Source organism: Seriola dumerili, unplaced genomic scaffold, assembly GCF_002260705.1.
Source record: "Seriola dumerili isolate Sdu_G_001 unplaced genomic scaffold, Sdu_1.0 BDQW01000073.1, whole genome shotgun sequence".
In the NCBI taxonomy this organism is placed as follows: domain Eukaryota; kingdom Metazoa; phylum Chordata; class Actinopteri; order Carangiformes; family Carangidae; genus Seriola; species Seriola dumerili.
In genome coordinates this window covers 6,984,458-7,002,169 of record NW_019174328.1, presented here as the reverse complement: position 1 = coordinate 7,002,169, position 17,712 = coordinate 6,984,458, and the positions used below count along the sequence as shown (strand labels likewise).

The 17,712-nt window shown below is 40.6% G+C and overlaps 1 protein-coding gene across 1 annotated transcript in view; it reads left to right on the top strand.

Moving 5' to 3' along the window:
- The first annotated feature begins 207 nt into the window (after positions 1–207).
- plpp4 (phospholipid phosphatase 4) overlaps positions 208–17,712 on the top strand; it is a 51,840-nt gene continuing 34,335 nt past the window's right edge. The window contains exon 1 of the mRNA XM_022743903.1: positions 208–296. Coding sequence (XP_022599624.1) covers positions 208–296 — 89 coding nt within the window. The remainder of the gene's footprint in view (positions 297–17,712) is intronic.

The following is a 17,712-nucleotide window of genomic DNA, read 5'->3' as shown; positions in this document are numbered from 1 at the left end:
AGCGGAGACAGGCAGAGGAGGCGAGGAGAGAGGGGAAGACTGCTTCAGGTGACCGAGTCGCGATGGAGGCGCACGGCGTGTGTGTTTAGGGAGCACCGCTTGTGGAAGCGCTCGCTTTGTTAAGGTGGAATACAAAGTGAAGAACCCTCAGAACTGACCGGGACCTGCCTTTGTCCTTTTTACACTTGACGGATTATCTCAAGAGTCATGAACGTGCCGCCACCAGACCGCAGGAAAAACATGCGAGAACTGGCTTTGGAGATTGGCATCCGAGTTCTGCTTTTCGGAGTTTTTGTGTAAGTAAAGCTTCAAGCGGCTGAGTTTTCTGTTCTCTGAAAAATCCAGTCAGACATCCGCAGCCCTTCAGTTTCACAACTGACGCTTTAGGAGCTTTAGACACTGAGCTGTTGTATCCAGATTCATTTGCCGCGGTGTGGTGCTGGACGAACAGGTCCGTCTGTTGATCCGCAGTTCAGCACCATGGACGGATCACCTGCTAAACAAGTAGGACAGCGGACAGACGCCGCGTTAACAGGTTGCAAAAAGCAAGTTGAATATCCGGCAGCATTACACTTCATGTCATTTAATCGGCGTGTCACCGTTCATGGATGACACTTGGGAAATATCCTCGTGGATTTTTCTTTTCTTATTAGAGATTCACTCCATAAAAAAAACAGTGATAGAGGGGGAGGCCGATACAGATGCGGTGATATGTAAAATACTTTTTTTTTTCTTCAGTATGACACTAATCGAAAAAAAAACAGTGATAGAGGGGGAGGCCGATACAGATGCGGTGATATGTAAAATACTTTTTTTTTTCTTCAGTATGACACTAATCGAGAAGGTCGTGCCTCTAAACTAACACTGATATGAATTATTAATTGTTTGTCTAGCCTGGAGGTATTAAGCCTTGTTTGCACCATGATTGTGTCATTTACTATTGATTTTCGGCTTGATATGATCTTGAAAAAAGCCTCAGGTCCTGTTATCTGAAATGACTCACCTTGCAGGAGCTTTCACTCCATCTCTGGGAAAAAAAAAAAAAAAGAAGTCAAAAATCAGCTCCTGTGATTTGGAGTGTGTAGCAAAACTGCCTGCATATGTTCGTGTGTACGTTCTCATTAATATAGGCTGTATGTGTGCCGTCACAGCGAAAACATTATACAGCCGAGAAGAGTGTGATGCTGATGTTTGACATGGACAAACTCAACTGCAGGGATCTGACTGAGGGACAGGGTGAAGCATGTGAGAGAGGAGGCATGAGGCATCTGGGTTTAGCTTTTTATCTGTTCCTATGTGAGATTCACATTTCTTGCTGATTTGTATCAGGGCTGGAGGCCACATAATAATAATAATTAAAAAAACACAAGTTCACACAATATCATCATCATCATCATCATCATCATCATCATCATCAGCCAACTGCTGTATTCTGCCACATAGGCCCCATTCAGAAAGTCCTTGATCACTGTAATGAACTGAGCTTTACTCACAATATTCCCTCTCCAGCAAACAGAAAACAAGCTAAGGGTTATCAGCTGTGTTTGTTATGAAGCCCCGTCAGTAAATCTGCTTTGTGGTTACAGCAGTGTCCCTAAACTGACTACGACACATTCAATCAATTTGGTTACACAGTGTCAAGTTTACTTCTCCCTGTGTGACCGTAAACGAACACACACATGCAACAATGAATGTCAAATGTCCTCATGTTTAAACACACACGTCATCCTATTTCATGCAGCTTTGGGAGAGTTGTGGCATATTGGCGTGAGGAGTTGTAATTGGATAGAGACGAGTATTGGTGTAACAAGGAGCCATACAGGACCCATTCCATTATTTAGTTAATTGTATTTTTGATTGATTAAATTTAGAAAGAGAACAGATATAAACAGGATAATATTGGGCTCTGCACTTATGACTGAGAGCATTTACTTTTCTGAGAAAAAGTTTCAATCATGTATTTTGACAGAGGGAGCATTTGGTCTGATACCTTTCCTTGGCTGTAATTTTTGTATTGAACAAGCTTTATGCCCAGCAGATCAGAGAGTCGCACTCTGGCTCTGAGGGCAGCAGTTCCCTGTTCTTGTCTCACCTCGAGGCCAGAGGTGAACGCAGGATAATTGGGGTCAACTAGAATCTGATGTTTTCTTCACTGGAGGTGTAAAGGACAGTTTTTAGCTGCATCTGATGTTCAGTGTAGGTGTAGTGCACTGCAGTTTTATCTTGGGAAGAAAATAGCACCTTTATCCGTGTTTCTTCACCAATAAGACTCAGCAGGCTTGTATTTATGCTTCATTGCTTAGTTAAAATCTTGTTTACTCCCATTAGAATTTCATTTATTGATTTCTACCTCTGCAGCTCAGGACTAAATCTGACTAACTGGAAGAAAGGGAGGACAGATTTTCTCATTTGCTGTTCATATTCCTTCAATTGTGAGCATGTATCGGGGGAAGCTGGAAATGAATGAATTAATCCTTTACTTTGGGCTCAGAGGCAGATATGAATCCAGATATGAGAGGTAGCTTTAATCAGAGATCACATGCAAGGTCTGACTGTTTTGTCTTTGATTCTGATTAAATAAGGTGCCTGTTACCAAAACACTTATTCTCTGTGCTTGACTGGTCACCCACACAAACTGTTGTTGTTTTTCTCCACCACACAGTGAACCACATGTCTGTTCTCTCTGAGGACTGTAAGGAGAAAAATATTAAACCTACGAGCCATGAATTCCCTGCCTTATTTACATCCAAATTTTTTTGCCAAACACGACTCGCCTGTGAGGGAATATTACTTTTCATTTGCCCTTGCTTGCCAAGCTGCCTGTCTGTTCCAGGCCTCAGGAGGTGCACTGACCTTAGCGATGGGCCAAGTGTGTGCTGTTCAGTTGACCCTGTGCTATCAAACCGCTAATGCCATTCAGTCATCATAGCTTGGTAGGCTCCCCAGGAGTCATCTCTCAAGAGTAAAGCAAAAAGTTCAATCTAAATGGAAATGGATCATTGACATTTAACAAAGTGGAAAAAACTAAATCTGAAGCTTAAATCAGAACAAGATAAAGGTCTTTTTTTTTCCTGCAGTCAGCTACTCAACATAGAGAGAAAGGATAATGAGATTGGTGCTATTTCACTTTCCTTGTAATCCGAATCACAACAAGCAACGAGCTTAGACAAACACCAAGAAGTCATTTCTTCCTTGAGCGGTTATGTGGCAGAGCTCGTGTCCTCAGTCAATCAAAACAAGCTCAGACTTCAAGTTTCTCTGTGTTTGTTCCAAAGCTGATAGTTGGGCACTTGAATAAGCAGATACATTCCAGTAAATATCAGAATACCGCTTCAGTGCAGAAGAGGAGACAAAGCAAGAAGGACACAGCGACAGAGAGAACGAGACGGAGGCGGAGGATAACGTAGAGGACGTGCAGTTAGGGAGATCGAGATTGTTTTGAGGTTTTACAGATTAAGACCTGAACTACAGCAAATAGAGAGGCACCAAAACCACTCTGAGAACTCCTATGGGTACAATTTAAAAGCTTCTTGATGGGGTGATTACCCAGAGAAGAGTGCAGCTTGCTTTATGGGCTGATGTACACAACAAAATAGAATAGATTTGTCTGTGCCAAGAGTAACAATTTGGGCCTGAGCGGAACTGACTCTTTTATTGCAAAGAATCATGATGATTCCCTGCACAGAAAGCATGAATCTTGTTTATCACATGTACAGGCACTGAAGCATGCCAGAATATACAGTGTGCGATGGGTTAAATGGCCTCTGACACCGACGTTAGTTTAGGGATAATTTTTGATATAGCTGTTGTCAAATGAGGTTAACAGTGCGTGCTACACAGCAACACCGTTCATCCCTCAAAACAGTGTTCGGCTCACTGCGAGTCATCCTCCCCTCTCAGAGGAAGGCTTAGGAGCAGCCCTGGGATGCAGTCCAGAGCCTTGGCAAGTCTCAGAAAGCCTTGTGAGATGTTGGGAAGGAGCAGAATGTCAGGCCTTTGACTGTTTAAGAATAAGCGGATTGTTTAGCTAGCACATTAAGGATGGGGGCTCTTACACTCTGATTCTGTGGAGAAAATCTCTTTGTAGAGGATTGGTTACAGAGTCATCGGGGCGCATTTTCTCTGTGGTAACAAAGTATTTCTAATCCAGGAGAATGTTGCGGTTATTTCTAACCAGTGCAACTAAACAGAGTCACATTGTTTTAATAGAGACGTCATCTAAAAGTGATTGCAACCATGATCTGATTTCATGCTGCATACAAGAGCATAGGCCAATGTGGAGATCTACTTTACCAGCTCACCGTGGCTGCTCTTGACCGTTCCATTAGTTACATTGTATTGTGTCGTGGATGTATATTTGATGACTGATCATGCTCAGGACTAACAGTGCTGATTAAGAAAACATTGCATTTTCTATGACCGCTTCACTGTGAAAGCCATCCCATGTTTTGCCAGTTGAATGCTTTCAATGCGAAGCAGTAGAAGGATGTTGCATCTGCATGATCAGTGACTTCAAACAGCACTAGTGGCGTGTAAAGCGAGTGAGCAGTAAACGGTGAGGCTCATATGAATGAGACAAAGTTGTGGTGGATTACATGCACGCATAGTTTTCCCTCGTGCTCAGATAGGCATGAATTCAGATACGTAGACTCCACCACTTCCAATAAAAACTACTGTGAATGGAAACATAACTATTGAATAATTACTGAATTTATTATGAATTATGTAGTAATGTACTGACTGTAATGTACTAATGAAAATAGACGATATATAAACTCCAACAACAAAAACTTGCCAACGAAGGCCATGAAACATCAATCCAATCTAACAAAGGTTTATTCTCAAATAATTGTTTCAAACATTATATAGCCTACTTATTAAAGAAATAAGGATAAAGAAGGTTCTCCGAGACTAGCATAGACAAGTAATAGGGACTAAAGAGTAACAAACTTCTCCTACCAGAAACTGCTACCCTATGTGATGATGAAAAAGAGTGAATGACTATGTGATGATGAAAAAGAGTGAATGAGTGGAGTGAAGCCCTTAAATAATCTTCCAGTGCCCAGGTGAACTCGATCAGGTAAAGAGCCAATCGGTGATAAGGAAAGGAAAGGAAGTGAGGTAGGTGAAAATAGGGATCTTAACTACATCCCAGTCATTTTCATCATTAGATGTAAATAAAGAAATTTGCTGACAGAAAATGTTCAGCCACAGGTCGCAGGTGTTCCTCCACTCTGCAGCTCGGCAGGTTGCAGCTCTTTGTTTTATTTTACTGGTCTATACAGCTTAGTCCAAACAGCTAACTCAAGCTGATTTTATGATTATGAAGTAAATGAAGTAAATGCTGCTGATCAAGGAAGTCTAATGTAGCATTTCTCAGAAACTGGTTAACTGAACTGGAGCTAGAGACAAGTAAATATTAGAATACCGTATATTGAATGGTGAGAAAGAGAACACCAATAGGATACCCATGTTGGTCTGTTTTTGTTTCTTCATACACGAAATGACTTTTCAACAATTTGACATACGTCTAGCTTGAGTCATTTGCCGTTTGTTTACTTTTCACTGCCTGTATGATTAAAGTGTACTCTCTCTCTCTCTCTCTCTCTCTCTCTGCTTTTCTTAATTTTGGCAGCCAGTATCTGAGCTACTGAATCACAGGTCATCCAATCTGCAACCCTCATTATCTTAGAGATGAAGAAAGAATTGAGTTGGCGGGCTTGACAACTGGCTGTGGCTGCTGGGATATGGAAACACTTTCCGACTGTATGGTGTTGACATAAACTGTTCAGAGAGAGGGGGAAAGAAATGCCTGTAAAGAGCGTGACCTCTAAGAAAGTTCATTTATTGATTTTTGTCTGAAACAGCAAAGAGAGAACAACCATTGTTGTACTTGATTATATAAAAACCAACCTAATTAATTACGTAGTCCTTAAAGGAGAAGCTTCTGAAAAGTGGTAGTCTAGTCTATTCAGGGACGTCCAATTACACCAAACAGACTAAGGATCGACAAGTTCAGTTGAAGGCATAAGTGAAAATGGAAAGAGTGGTCCTTGAAAAACTCATGGAAGGAAAATGGACAAAAAAGGCCAAGGCAGAATATTTATGTGACGAAAGGATGGACAGAAAATGGACAGAATGGAGGTGTTTGTGTTTAGCAGAAGGACAACGATGGGGCGACAGAAGAGGGAGAAGAGTGTGGATCAGCAAACTTTACAGGTGTTGTGGCAGAAATAACCATGATTCCAATGACAGCAGAGGCAACTGACTATCATACCAAGACCAGGGATACCCTGACAGCTCAGTCCGTCACCGCTCTAAACTACTCTGGCATTTCATTCTCCGCAATCATTTGATCAGCTCATTATGTCTCACTGTCCCTGCTGTCATCTATCCAACGCTATCTCTTTATCCCTCCATGGACATCAGATCGCTCAGTTACTCACCATCTGTCTTTTGCACCGTTTCTTCTTGAAGGAATGCACCACGTTTTTTTTCAGACATTGCCCTGTGGGTCAACCTATCCATTAGATGATGAAACTTTACTACAGGCACAAAAATGATAGGATAGGAGCAAAAGATGATACATCTCAACAGCTATTGGCATAACATTGGTACCCTTACAAGACTGCCCTCTTTTAAAAAAAAACAACATACTAATATGCTAAACTAAGACGATGAACATGGTAAACATTACACTTCCTAAACCTCAGCATGTTAGCATTGTCATTGTGAGCATGTTAGCATGCTGAGGTTTTTTAGCTTCAAGTATCGCTGTGCGTATGTACATCCTCACAGAGCAGCTAGCGTGGCTGAAGACTCTTAGTTTAGTTGCACTGACACTCAGTTGCCAGTTTATTAGACCTAGTTAAAAAATAAATGAATCAGTCCAACACATCAGCTGAGTAGTAGGCTAAATCCTATAACTATCATGACTGTTACACTGTTCAGTTTTTGTTGAAACCGTTTTTAAAAAGTTTGACAACATAGTTTTAACTCAAGATCCAGTTACTATGTTTTCCTGGAGCTTTCAACCACCTGTCACAGTTCTAATGTTGTAACATTTCTGTTCTTCCATTTTGCCCAACCCAAAACATCAATGCAGTATAAACGACATGCTGTATTGGACAGCTGTCAGTCTATTGCAACATAAGTCAACAACACCACAAACTACAGCCTCTAGGTTGAATCAACACCTCTCTGTTAAGAAAAAACTGAACTTTATAATCTTTATGACAGCACAGCTGTTGCAGAAGATTGAATTTTTATTACCTTGGCATGTGTAAAGAAGATTTTTCTCCTCCAACCTGAATGACCATATACGGTGGGGCCTGCAGAGACCACTTACTCCTTTGCTCCCATTGTAATTCCTACAGCTGCTACTGGTTTCCTAACAACAAAACATAATATGGGTCATAATAAACTGGTTGCACAGATTACCTATGGGTTTGTTTTTCTCAAGAGAATAGTCTCTTCCATCTGCACTTGTATTGCAAAGAATTCTCAGAGATATTATAACCAATTGTTTCCAGCTTAATGGTGTATTTATTAGTGACATGTATTTAAAGGATTTGAATTAAATTAAATATTAGCCATTTCTAATACTTTGTAAAGTTGCAGTCTTCTTCCCAAATTAATTCCCAGTCCACCCCTATAGCTCTCATTAAAAAGTGAAATTAAGAAAATTAAATCAGATGTTCCCATGTTTACAGGGGGCATTTAATCAAAAATACAGTCAGTAAGGCTACAGCCACAGTAAGGATTGTGCTCATGCTGGTAGGCATTTCATAAATTAATTTTGCAGCTGGATAATCATATGTAAGAGTTTAACTTCTACTATCATAAAGTCACAGGTTTTACATACCCCGATTATACTGCAATGTGACATTCTGTTAAAAGCTTTTCAGTGTCTGGAAAGCCTTTTCTTTTTTTTTTTTTTTAGCCATAATCAAACTGAATCCAGCAATCCCATTCCCTTGACCGTAAATCAAATAAGTATAAATTCTTGATGTCAAAAATGGAAACCATGTCAAATACTTCTGGCTGCACAGTACACTACTTGCAGCAAATAAACAAAATTGCACTTTGACCTTGATCAGTTATTTTCAATGTTTTAGACAAGCTTGAAATTATTCGGTACATTAAGATGCTAAGAGAACAGTTCTATGGTGATGAGATTTGTCATTTGAACTTGTGAAGTTCGCCATCGATCATTGAAGCTAAGTTTATCTGAAACATTTCAGTGATTATGTAGACAGCAGCTCTGAGTATAAGGGATGTGAATGATATTTTATATTTGCTGTTGTCACTCTATTTGTCTGGAGATGTTCTGTAAAAAAAAATTCCCCATTTGCTGGTAGAAAATGAAATATTTGAACCATGACTGTGGCTCAGTAGGTGGACGCTGAGTTGAGGGGGATTGCTGTAGACCGCTGTGTTGTGGACTTAGTGTGGAAATGACAGCTCCTGTCGAAGCACAGAGGAAGATCCCTGCACTGCTCTGCACTTTCTCCCATCGTGATATTTCTATTCTTATTTCCCCTCTGTCTCTCCCACCTTCTCTCTCTGTCACTTTTTCTCTCCATTGCCCCATACTCAGGTATTTTCTTAGATCTGCTCCATTACTGTCATTTCTAGCATCTCTCTCTCTTATCTGTGGAAAGACAGATGAGGGGCAGAGGAGATGTAAGAGCCTCCCCCCAACACACACACTCGCACATTCGGCTCCTGGCCTAAATCTCAAAATATATAACAAGCAAGCCCCCCTCCTTCCGGAGAAGCCTTCATCGTGTGTGTGCGTGTGTGTGTGTGTGTGTGTGTCCCAGACCCCTGAGTTTTGCTGTCAGACCAGACTCTTTCCGTGATGACTCCTCCATGGTTTCCTTTCAACAATGCACTGCAGAGTGATAGCTCACTTTTTTGCCACAGCCAGGTGAATCATAGAACACATACAGTGGCTTCAGAAAGTATTCACACTTTTTAAACACTGTATTGTGTTATGGAATTAAATTTTAAAATGGATAAAATAACCATTTTTGCCCATCAATCTACACTCAATCACTTATAATGACAAAGTGAAAACATGTTTTTAGAAATGTTTGCAAATGTATTAAAAATCTGAAATCTCTCATTTATAAAAGTAATTCAATTATCATTGAGATGTGTCTAGAACTTGACTGGAGTCCACCTGTGGCAAACTGAATTAACTGGACATGACGTGACAAGACATGAAGGAGTCCAAAGAACTCTCTTGTACAACCTCCATGGAAAGATTGTGTGGAGGCATAGATCAGGGCAAGGATATAAAACCTATTCTAAAAGTTTAAGTGTTCCCAGGAGCACAGTGGTCTCGGCAATTGTCAGGTCAGGGGGGAATGACCAAGAACCCAATGATAACTCTGACAGAGCTTCAGAAGTCCTATGTGAATGATGGGAGATCCTGCTAGAAGCACAACCATCACAGCAGCACTCTATCACCAGGAACTTTATGGGAGAGTGGCTAGACAGAAGCCGCTCCTGAGTAAAAGGCATATGACAGCCTGGTTGGAGTTTGCCAAGCTGCATTTAAAGGACACCGAGGGCATGAGGGAAAAGATTCTCTGGTCTGATGAGACAAAAATGTAATTCTTTTGGCAGAGCTCCAAACACTATGTTCTCAGTAGCAGACACAGGGAGACTAGTCAGAATTCCTGGAAGGGCGAATGCAGCCAAATCCAGATAGGTGCACAAAACCTGCTCCAAACTGCACACAACCTGAGACTGGTTCACCTTTAACCATGACAATGCAGCCAACACAATGCTGGACAAGTCTGACTGTGTTTCACTGGCCCAGCCCCAGCCCAGACTTAAACCCCATCTGTGCAGAGACCTGAAGATGGTAGTTCTGATGGAGCTTGAGCCAGGAAGAATGGGTAAAACTGCCAAATCCATGTGTGCAAAGCTTGTAGAAATTTACCCAAGAAGACCTGAAGCTGTAATTACTGCCAAAGGGGCTTCTACAAAGAACTGAGTTTAGGGGTTTGAATTATTATGTAGATGAAAGCATTCACTTTTTGATTTTTAATACATTTCTGATCCAGTCGTTACACTCAGTCCCATTATGATCTAACAGATTATAAAGTGGGGGCTGCATCGCACTCTGTAACACTCTGCTGGCCCCACTTTGGGCAGCATGGCTTCACCCACCTTTTACCTAAAAGAGGTTAATCAGCCAAAATAAAAGAAAAGACCCTGTTTGATCCTTTTTTTTTTAATCTAAAAATGAGCTTCATGTACAGTGAGAATACCTATATTCTTCCTACTGCACAGGTAGTGGTTTTTTTTTTGTTGCACATTTGCAGATTGAGGAAACAACAAAAGAGAAGTAAGTTAATATTCTTGTGTATGTGACAAACAAATCCCTTTGAGGTTTAAAAAACAACATCGCCCTCTCCCTTCGATTCAACTCAATCAAGATGAGAAAAGGTGAATTTCTGAAAAAGAGGATCCAGATGATATCATAACTCATCACGGTCATGGTAGGCTGAAAACAATAACCAGGAAGGGAAATTAAATAAATTCAAATCGCCTGAGGGAGGGAAAGCGTCACAGTGAGAGAACATGCACTATATGCACTTTACAGATCAGCAGATGAATTGAAAGCGATTATAGAACCACAAAAGTATAAGTTTGCGTCACTTATTGACGTATTGAAATCTATGTATTTTGTGTGTATGTACAGTGTATATCTGTAAAGAAGTCAGATGTGTGGGACGGAAGCGAAGAAGCTTCTTGGATTAGAGGTGAAACGTCTTTAAGTCCTGTTGTCCGCGATTCAACTTTTCATGGATAACCATGACCTGGATGACTGAGAGAGAGACAGATGTACTGTATGTGTATGTTTGTGTGTGTGTGTCTGTCTGGATACATGGTTTGTGCGTTTAAATGTCTGTGAGAAACTACAAGTGGACTTTGGCTTCTGAAGCTGCTAATGACTAGCTGTAATACTGCGTGGGTTTTGTTGATGGGTTTGTATAGTCCACCCTTCCCTTCAGTGAGCACAAAGCTGAAATATCTCTCCTGTTGCTGCCAACTTTGACATTTGCAAGGATGAACAGTGAGCATGACAACACTGATAAATGTCAGCCTTGTGTCCCAGTCCCATATCTGTGTCCAACATCACAGTCGGTGTGAATGATCAGGCTCTCTCAATTCTTAATTCTTTCCACCTCCCTTCCCTTCCTTCGCTTGTCTTTCTCTGTGACATTCCAAGCATGGTTACTCTCATGCCTCTCAACTTAATAAACCTGCACACAAGCAAAGGAACACACATACACTCCCACCCAACTGTCTTTATGGACGGTCTGCTTAGATTTGAAGGTCCTTGCTCTGAGCTCAACACAGATTCCTTAACCTCGGAGGTGATCGTAGACGTCAGTTGTTCCCTCTGCAGAATTAATTATGACCTTTGAAGATTAACTCATTTCAAGGTTAACTGATAAATACTAATTCTCACATATATATATATGCATCCTTCACTGACTGTGGTTTCCTTAAAGGTCACTGGATAATTACAGATCACTGGGGTGAGGAGCATAGCTGGAACAATCTCTAAATCTGCAGAAGGTTCAAATAATTTATTTTCATACCATTTCATACCAGTTAATAAAGGAACAATTTAACCATAAAACAATTCATCACTGCTAATGATTCAAATCAAGCCTTATTGTCATAAGATACCAGTTTCTCAATAAACAGCTTCAATAATAATAACACAAATCACTGTAAGTAGGCCGATGCTGTGGAATTACCCCAGAGCAAAATTTGTTATGTTATTCATTATATTACCTAAAACTTTAAAGCTTCCACACCCATGTCTTATCTCCTGTATTTAACAAGTGCAGAAAGAGAAAAGGAAACTGTATGGTTTAATAAGCAGCCATGTTATGTACGTGACTAGCTTAAATTTAGATAATTCCTGAATGTAGGCTTACCGGGGGCTAACATTATCAAGCCAGCTAAGAGGACACAACATGTACATTTCTGAACAAGTCTCCCAACATAAATGACCAGATGTCTGTAACCCCCGATATCCTCTGATATGATCAGTGGGAATGTTTCCTGAAATAGCGCCCATATGGTGGCAGCAGATATAGCACGCCACAGATAAACTGTTCAAAATCAAAGCTGAAAAATAAATGATCTTTTTATTATGTGACATTGCAAGGGTAAAGGTTTGGTTTAGGGAAAGATCATGGTTTGGCTTAAAATAAGTACTGAAGGACTTTTGTCGTCATGGTTACGTAATAAACACATGGTTAAAGCTACAATATACAAGTTCTGAGACTTAAAAGTAAACTCCTCCCTGTTCCTGGTCCATCTATATTCCATCTAAGATGTGTTTGAGCATATTTCATCTAAAGTATAGAAAAAAATACATACTGCAGCTTTAAGGTTATAGAACAATGTTTTGTCAACCCAATCATCCATCTTGACATAATTACTATGGTCACTAGAGGGCTTTGCCACTTTAACGTGACATGTAATGTAACACTTGAACATGACATGTTTTGGGACATATGCTGAAAAAAACTGACATTGTCTCACACCACCGCTAGATGTTGCCTAATAAAATGTGAGGGTCGTAATAAGCTGCTTGCACAAATAAACTATGGGGTCATTCTTGATGAGAGGACAATCTCACGTTTTTCATGGAGGACATTTTGACAGTACAGAACAAGCTACAAATTTAGCTGCGACTCCTAAGGTCAGTAGCATGTCACAGCATAGGAAGGCATTTTCAACTATAACAAGTCAAAATGTCTGCTACGTCTACTGTCTACCGTGTAAAGCGGGAATTACCGGGAGCACAGTTCTCCTCTTTAGTTGGAGGCTAACCGTCTCTCCCCGCCTTCACTTCCTGCATGTAGCTAAGACATCCTGATATCTCCATCAAACCCGTGGTAACCAAACTGTCGAAGAAACAGCATTACTGTGATTATTAAGTGTAATGAAGTACCGCTGACACCACTCCTTACTCAAAAGGTTGCCACAGAGTGGAAATACTGGAAGCGATAGTGGAAAAAATAGGAATGACCCAAGTTCATGTAGAGGAGAAATAAATCAGGTACACCAGAAAAGTGAACCTCGACACTTCATGACAGAATAACTTCTGTGCATAACAGAATTGTATGGGAGCATCTTTCCTCTATACAGTGCAATAGAGAGAGAGAAAGCTCAGCAAATCTGATGAGCCAACAGCAATGGGCCGGGAAGGTCGATGCATTTACTCAGCAACCTCGGTGAATATAAGCTTTGGACCTGTGGAGCATTTTTGAAGCCTGCTGGCAGATCATCTGTGTGAATCAGCCTGGCTCTTTTCTTTCCTGCTGTGGGTGGGACACTTATCTCGCCATGCACTAGCATGCTCCCTTGATTCCCCAGTCCCTCTGTGTCCCTTTGGCCATGTCCTGCCAGCTGCACACCACTGCTTTTCCTAACGTCTGCCTCAAATTCGGGACTTTGACCTTTCTTAAAGTTTCTCTGGGGCTTTTATCGTGAGCAGACACCTGTAGTCTGACCAAGCCAGCCCTTGTTTTGCTCCTCATTATATAGTGAATGGCTTTTCAATTCAGCCTCTCGAATTAGCCAGCGTGAAAGGGTAATTGAAACTAAAAGAATAACCCTGCACTTTCCTCTGTATCCCTCCACCAGGGTTTTGCATGACAAGCAAAGGATGGTGTTTTCTTTTTTCTCTCCCCTTTGGACAACTTGAGAAGAGGTATCTCTAGGGAAGTCAGAGCTAGCTGAGTGTCACTCAGCATCTATCCCGCTCTCCCTCTCCCTCCCTCGCCTGTGACAAGACCAATGCTGTGCATTCCTGACACGTTCGGTCAAGGCCCTGACTGTAACCACTAACACAAACAGAGACGGAGAGAGGAGATGTGACATTTATTGCACTTGCAGGATACTAACTTACATAGCAGAGTACACTATAAGAAGCTTCTGGGAAAATACATAATATCTGTTTCGAACACAACCCAGTAATTACATTGATTAAATATGATTACATTAGCTATGCAGCTTGCTGTATGAGAAATTCAGATGGGGATATTAATAGTATGTCTTTCTTTTTATAGCCAGAGCAGGTGTGTGACTGTAGTTGTTGGCTAACAACTTAATCATCTTCTTTCCACTTTTGTTTTTACACTGGCTGTGCTGATACTGTTGGAAAACGGTATGAGAATTGATATTCTTCTCCTTAGAGAGACAATACTGGCTCAGGCCCCAGGGGTTAGTTCTATCTCCAAACTGAAGCCCACTGCCATAACCAGCCACACAACCTCACCTTCAGGCTTAATGCCATCTGCTTACACGCATTTCCCTGCAGCCTGGTCCCTTTTTCAGCCAAACAAATGCAGTCTCAAATGTCATGATTTTAGGTTTCTGGAATCCAGTGGGAATCTGACAGGTTGATCACAACTAGCCTGATTGAAACATCCATTCCTAAAAACAGCAGTTATCTCCAAGTCTGCAATCAACACCACACATAAGCTCACTTTAGTTGTCAAGGCAGCAGTGCTGTGCTCTGATCTATGGGTCCAATAATCAATGAAATAAAGCAACATGATTAAATCAAGAATGTATCATCAGTATGTCAGTCACCTCCCCTTTTTCTCCACTGTGAACCACCCCAATCAAATTGAAGCAGCAGCGCTTTATTAAATCACAGATACCCAGTTGTCTTTATTTTAATGCAGCCGTGCCAGAACAGTTTTATTAGATTTTGCTGGAATAGCAAATGTAGGATTTTCTTTCTGTGTGGAGTAAGAAATGGAAACTAAAGCAAAACCTGTGCTGATCTTTAATCCTTCCAGCAGTATTGAGTGTGTAAGTTGTGGATTTGTGATAAACTGAGGCTCACCTGCCGTCAGTCTCATCCATCAATCATTACAAATTTTTCTTTTGTAGGTTATAGTTTGTGGCAGCACATTTCACACATGCACAACTCTGGGAAAGCTGATGCGATCTGAAGTGCACTGTGAAAACGTATTCATGTACTGTATTGTACTGTATTCCTACTAGACTTGGGTTAAAACTATTGTTTCAACTAATATTACCTTTCTGATATTTATTATGATCAGTACTGTGAGTTTTGCCATATACCACAACACAGTACATGCCAGAAAGTGTATTTAAGGAAAGAGTTGGGAAATATGATTATTCTTTTTTTTTCTGTGTGTTAAATAGGAAACAGGAGCCAACAACTGGTTAGCTCAGCTTAGCATAAACACTGGAAACAGAGAGAAACAGATAACTGCTGCAAAACTACAACTTGTCATTTTTAGACTTTGGTTTTTGTATAAAGAACCATCATACAGTATAACATGTTAATTAGACTGGCCTTTTTCCCCTGCTTTCAATCTTTATACTGGGCTACGCTTATCTCCTGTTGGCTGTAGCTCCATATTGAACAGACAGGTGTAAGAGTGGTGTGGATATAAGTGTATATTACAAAACGTCAAACTACATCTTTAATTTATACACATTTCCAATATTCCAATACAGTGCCGTTCCACTTTTAACTTTGTTCTACTGACAACTTTCAGTATCTTACGTCTTCTCCTAATGCGGTGCATCCTTTGTCTGGCACTTCCTTCCAATTTTATACATTAATATATGCACTGTTTGTGCGGTGAAGTCAAATGAGCTTTATGATACGACACCTTTAAGAAGCATTTACAGAGCTCTCAACAAATTTGAAATAGAACAAACTTAACACACTGAGAGTGAACACGTCTATAGGATATGAATGAGGCTACTGAAAGGCTCAAATGACAAAGTGCAAAAGTGTATTTTAAATATATCCTTCTAATGTCCTTACGCTTGGAATTCTTATTGTGAGAATGATCACCCTTTTAATTTGAAAATGGTTTGTGCTCAGACACTCTAAAGAGCTTAGAAGTGTTGAGTGGCTGTCTGGGCAGTATATTGCTGATTTCGCCACTCCAGAACAGTCTTGCCTGTGCGCCAGCCACCGCTGGGACACACTGGGCCAGGATCCAAAGAGCCGCCGATAGTCTTCTTCACCATTCTGTCTTTTCATATGTCTTATGATAAGATAGGATAAGAATAACTATTGTCCGATTCAAATTAAGTTTTCTTTAACAAGGCTCAACAACAAACACACATTTTCAAAACACACACTTGCATACACATAGAATAGGACAAAAAAAAATGTTAAAACTACAACTGACAAGAACAGTGTTAAACATGTCAGAGTACATTTCCTATTTTAATTAATTCAGTGTGATGATCACAAAATGAAGAAAGGATTTTTTCTTTTTTCTGTTTTTCTTGGCCAGTGGGACTTTTTTTTAGTATTGACCTTATGGCAGTAACTGGGAGGATTGCTGGAGGGTGTGAGAAGGTTCCTGCTTGATCAGAGTGGCCTTCCTGATTACACACAGAGTGTACAGCTCAGATAGGGGACTTTGGGATGATCCAATTATTTTGCTGGCCTGATGCGGGAAAGCTTTGTTTTTGTGTTTGGCGGTGAGGATGTTTAACCATGCTGAAATATTGAAGGCGGATATAGATTTGAGTAATGTCCTGTAAACTGGGAGAAGGTAAAGATGAAGCAAAATGCTCAATAACTTGTGACGTGAGGGATTGCAGAAACAAATTCTGAACTCGTGTGTTTACATTTTCACTTGGTTATAATATACAAATGTGAGCTGAATTTGAAGTCACAGAAAAAAAACTAAACATAAGACCTTGAAGAAAAAATATGGACTTATTTTCACTCATGGAAAATGTGTTCTGAATGCGATACTGTATTATTGACAAATGTGGAGATTGATATTTACTTTAATACAATAGGGAATGTGAAGTCACATTGTGCTGAATCTTGGGTAACTGATCATCATTTTGTTTATGCGCCATGTTGTGACAATCCCGCTGCCTTTCCGCATACAAACCTGTATCTTCTTTTTATGCACACACTTTGGGACTAACCAGTAAAATCATGTCTTCATCCATTTCTATTCTGCTAAACATATCTGTCCACTGAATTATTTAACAAGGTCTATCAGATCTTTTAATCTTTTTCATCTTTTTAATAATGCAACTGATTGAAACCACTGCCTATGACTCAATGAAACAATCACAGCTGAATGTTTTTGAAAGTTTTATATTTTGTTTGGCTTATTAATTGGGCCAAAAAGAGAAGTGCCATCTTTTCTTTGTGAATATGACTATGTTTGCCGGCTTGTGAATTAGTAAATCTTGCACCCAGCCACTGAAAAACTGTTCACAAGCCTCTAGGCCAGCGGTCCCCAAACTTTTTTCAGTGGGGGCCACATCAACTTTCCTTTCTGAGATGGGGGGCCGAGGTTAGTCTATAACAGGAAATGATATGGGCCAGGGTGACAACCAGTATTATTGTGGAGATTACAATGATAATTTGTTGTAGCTGCCCTTCGTTTGGCTTTGGCACCACATGTTGATTTGTAAAAAAAAGTAATAAAAAGTCTTCACATGTGTTTATTTGAAGTACCACAGATACTCCATTTATTTTATAGAAAATAACAACACAAACTGATGGGAATGCCGGGGGGGGCGCCGGCGGGCCGGCGGGCGGCTAGCTCTGCTTGCTGGGCGCAATGGCTGTGCCGGGGGGGGCAGGGCGCCGGCGGGCCGGTGGGCGGCTAGCTCTGCTTGCTGGGCGCAATG